Source organism: Telmatherina bonti (assembly GCF_933228915.1).
Source record: "Telmatherina bonti genome assembly, chromosome: 11".
Classification (NCBI taxonomy): Eukaryota; Metazoa; Chordata; class Actinopteri; order Atheriniformes; family Telmatherinidae; genus Telmatherina; species Telmatherina bonti.
In genome coordinates, this window is record NC_136629.1 from 30,313,929 (window position 1) to 30,318,477 (window position 4,549).

At 43.7% G+C, this 4,549-nt stretch overlaps 1 protein-coding gene across 1 annotated transcript; it reads right to left on the bottom strand.

Moving 5' to 3' along the window:
- Nucleotides 1-628: 628 nt before the first annotated feature.
- hmx2 (H6 family homeobox 2) lies at nucleotides 629-2,059 on the bottom strand (the record flags this gene model as incomplete). Its single annotated transcript, XM_079248359.1, has 2 exons — nucleotides 629-1,176; nucleotides 1,786-2,059. 2 exons carry the CDS (start codon nucleotides 2,057-2,059, stop codon nucleotides 629-631), a joined length of 822 nt encoding a protein of 273 aa, XP_079104485.1.
- Between the last annotated feature and the right edge of the window lie 2,490 nt (nucleotides 2,060-4,549).

Sequence of the window (4,549 nt, forward strand, 5' to 3'; positions counted from 1 at the left end):
TTTGTTTTTTTGTTTTTTTTAAGGATATTGTTTGTGTGCCATCAGATTACAAAAAGGCATGGAAAAAGCTTTAATATGTCATCTGTTACAAAAAATAAACCGAAGCAATCAAAAGCAAAATAAAAGTTCTCATAATAAAACCAAGCAAGCTCCATTTTCACTGAAATAGAAAAATTTATTGAAGGTTTAATTGGAGGTTTAAATTACAATAGAAACAATTATATATTTTCCTCATATGGAAGAGTTATGTCTTTGTTGTCCTTGGGTAAAATAAAATCACTGATTTGTAACATTTTGCCAAACCAATGTGTCAAAGCAGCTCTTTTTGAATCCAACTTTCCCAAATGTGATATGAAGGTTTAAATGCAATATTTTCTCAGTCAAAGGAAGTGAGCAAAATAAAAGTACAAAATTATTATTGATTATACACATGGTGTATTTTATACATATAGAGAAGTTTGACTGCTTTCTCGTAAGACTTACAGTTACTGCATAATAAGATTTTTTTTTCAACAAATAAAAGTAATACAATTAATATGCAGGGCATATGTGGAGACACTAATAAGGATGTTGTGTTTGTAACGAGCTTTTAACGTGGACTCCCGTGGTGAGCATACAGAACAGTCAATCAGTACTCAATTTTGTTATACAGGTTGTATAAAGGTAACGCTGGCAGGTTGCTCCCTGGGTAATACAGGGGCGTCGGGAAGGCGATAGACCGGGGGACCGGTACACGCAGCAAGTTGTTATCTCTGAAAACCAGCGGCATCCCCACGAGTGTCTGTGCGGATGCGTGGGCCATGTTGGCCGCCTCCAGTTCCGCTGAGAGCTGCCTTTTCCATTTGTTCCTCCTGTTCTGAAACCATGTCTTGACCTGAGTCTCCGTCAGCTGCAGGCTGGAGGCTAAGCAGGCCCGCTCCGAGCTGCTCAAGTAGCGCTTCATGTCGAAGGTGGACTCCAGCTGGTACACCTGACTCCGCGAGAAAACCGTGCGCGTCTTCTTCTTGGCGGAGTTGCCCTGTTTGTCCGCACCGTCTGTCTGTCTCTCCTCGGACAGAGGTGACATTTGATGGCAGGGTCTCTCCTGTTCCTCCTTATAATCCTGCAGCAGAGGCTGGGACAGGTGCGGCCGCCGTGCGAGCCCGTCATTTCCAGACAGAAGTCCTTTAGCGGGACCTGAATGCAGCACGAGGAGGGGGAGGTGATGAGTGTCATACCTCACAAAAAGCCTGTGATTTAAGGAAGTTTTGTTGTTGTTTTTTTAACAGCCGAATAAAACTATTTTTATAGGCTGAGATTATTATATTTTTAGACTAAATTTAGAACATTTAAGTGATTTGCTAACTTATTAAATCGACAGCTTCAACCCAGAGAATTCTTAAACAAACCATCCACCATGACATGCAAGGCGTAGCTACAGTAAGCTATTAATTAAATTCTGCTCTATTTAACGCTCAATTGACGGTGCGTAATGCAGCCATGTTTCATCAATTAGTAGGCTCAGTTCAATTTTAAACGAGAGGAAACATAGAAGGCTATTTGTTCGACCTTTCACTCTTCTTATGTGATGATAGGCAGTAGAGAGAAAACAAGTGGAAGTAGATGTGCAATCACAAATATGTTAACAAGACATGTCCTGCATTATAAAAAAAAAAAAAAAAAAGGGGGGGGGGGGGCTAGTTTAGAAAAGTAATCATGTGGTAAACAAAAATATCAATAAAGTTGTACTTAATTGTATAATAATAATAATAATAATAATAATAATAATAATAATGAAGTGCTTACCTAAACAGGAGAAGTTGTGGGTTTGGTGCTGCGTGCATGGCTCGCTGTGACCGGTGTCAGAGCAGAAACAGTCGGCTGAGTCTTCACCACCGCTGCACTCCTCCTCGGAGGACACCGACAGTGAACGCCTCCGCGGCGGTGGCTGCGGCCCCTTGGAGAGCTCCTTGGTCCCAGAGCGCAGCTCATCGGTTGGTGTTCCTAAAATAGACTGGATGGTGAAGCTGGAAATCGGGCCCGACGAGCATTTGCTCCCGCTGTCCTCTGCGCTACTCATTCTCGCTTCATAACAGTATTGAAGTATTAACTGAATCGGTTTTGTCCGCTTGTATTCCGTGATTGCTTTCTGCACGACTGGTGCGTAAAAATTACGAAAGCGTCTTTTGTCTGCTTTTTTTTCCCCTCTTTCTTTCTTTCTTCCTTTTCTTTTTTTTTCACCCCCACCCCAGGCTGTTTAATTGTGGCGTATTAACATTGAAGGAGTCGGAGGTGTTTTTTCTACAGCTCGAGGAACATGAGTGTATTCCTGGTCCTCCTCTTCACGCTCTGGATCAGAGGCAGTAAGGTTGCGTTGCCTCATTTGCATGTAGGTAAGCTCCTCCTGGGCCAATCGCAGCTCCCAACATAAGCCCGGAAATTTCAAACTTCTGTCAAGCCCTTCAGATGGGATGAGGAGAGGGAGAGAGCCGAGGAGCAGCGTTTCCACATTTAGTTTACTGCAAGCGCCAAGAATAAATGTGTGTTTGTGTGCGCGCACGTACATAACATAGTGCTAAACACGGCGAAAACACGCGCAAAGTACCGAAACTAAGACAAAGGCTCAGCATATTTTCCCTTTCCTGAAAATAATAAACTCATTCCGAGACCATTATCTGTGGTTAAGAATTAATTGTATCATTACTGAGCTAATCTGCCTCGTGATGACCGCGCGTGGAGTGGAGGCCGGCTAATTGATTGACTAATTGATTGGAGGTGGTGGGGGCTGCGGGAGAGCACTCGTGAGTGTGCGCGCCCTACTCCCACCTTCGTCACATATGCTGTGTTTGTATTCGTGTGTGTGTGTGTGTGTGTGTGTGTGTGTGTGTGTGTGTGTGTGTGTGTGTGTGTGTGTGTGTGCGTGCGTGTCTGGCTGCGGGACAGCTGCAAGGCTGAAGGTTCGGGCATATTATCCTCGTTGTTCTGCTTTGTTTGGAAGCCCGAGACGCATCGCAAAGGCTCTGCTTTAATGAGCACGTCAGACAGCACCAATATAACTAGGTTATGGTGTTCAGACAGCTTTAGAGGAAACTGAAAAATAAGACCTGGGTTAATTGTGGACTGATGACATCAGATTCTGTCGTCATCATCGGAGGCTTCTGGATTTTCTGCGCGTAAATATCCCCAAATTGGCAGTAAGGCCAGCAGCTGCTAAAAGATGTCACTAAAACGCAGGGAGGGGGGAGGCTTTACTGAAGGGGAAAGGGGGGGGGGGGGGGGGGGGGGGGGGGGGGGGGGCGCAAGTATGTGAGGGCAGTTGGGGCGGATGCTGGATTTATAGTGGTTACACATAAGGCGTGAAATTTGTAATGTTAAAAGGTTTTTTTGTTTTTTTGTTGTTTTTTTTTTTGTAATACAAAGACCCTTGTCAGTAGCCACCTTCATCCCTTTCAGGCGACTTTACAAAGTGAGATAGGTTCATCACGGATAGTATAGACACAACTCGCTGCTGTTGTGTTGAAGGGAATAAATTACAAGTGTTGTTTTTATGTCAGAGTTGGCGTTTATAGACCAGTCATCCTGGCCGAGCGGTGCATTTTCTTCTATTAGTATGGAAATGGTCATCCCATACATCTCTGCATCTGGAGGCCCGGCGAGGCCTAAAACAACAAGAAGCGGGCCCAAGTTCGCGCTCTATCACACTGATAGGTGGTGTACGGCCGCCCTACCGCAATAACAGAACAAGATCTTTAGCAGGAGAGAAAGGTCTGGGAAAGACAGATGAAGTTATGAGGCGCGTTGATCTGGGAATCAAGCTTCGATAAATATTAAACAAAGACTCTCTACACGTGTGTATTATGATATATGGCGTGTCCAAGTCTAGAATAAGGAAATTACCAAAGAAAATGATATCAATAAATTTTCTAAGTATAAACGTTGATTATGTTTCGATTTTCATTCAAGAAAGCGGGCCTCGCTCTTTTTTCAGGAGGCGTTTGGGTGCGTCCGTGCGCGCACTTGTGTGTGGGTGGGTGTGCGTGCGAATGAGAGAGAGAGAGAGAAAGAAAGAATTGAGAGAGAGTTGTAAACGCAAGCAGAGCACCCGAGCCCTGGAGGTGTACAATTTATGTAATCTGAGTGTGGAAATGAACTGGGTAATTTATTGGAAAACACAAAGTCAGGAAGATTGGATCAGTACAGCCTATCCAAGGGCTCCTATCCATCAAGTTCCAATTAACAACCTAACCATTGAGTTTTAATGGCTTTCCAATCTACTGCCCTGATAGACTCATCAATTCCTCGGGGAGAAATTAAGAAAATCGACCGCCCCACGGCGTTTCAGTGTCATTCTTCACAGCAACTATATGTCAAATTAAAAACACAATTAAAATTTAAACTGTTCCAATCAGACGGTGCCCCGCAACCTATGTTTCACTTAATAGAACTTTGATGAAAATCTGATGTTCGCATTCAATCAGGAAGGCAATGGCATGGGTATAAAAACTAGATCTGCTTTTCAAGAAAGTGTCAAGATGACTTGCTTAAATGCAGAATTTTTTGACTCAACGGG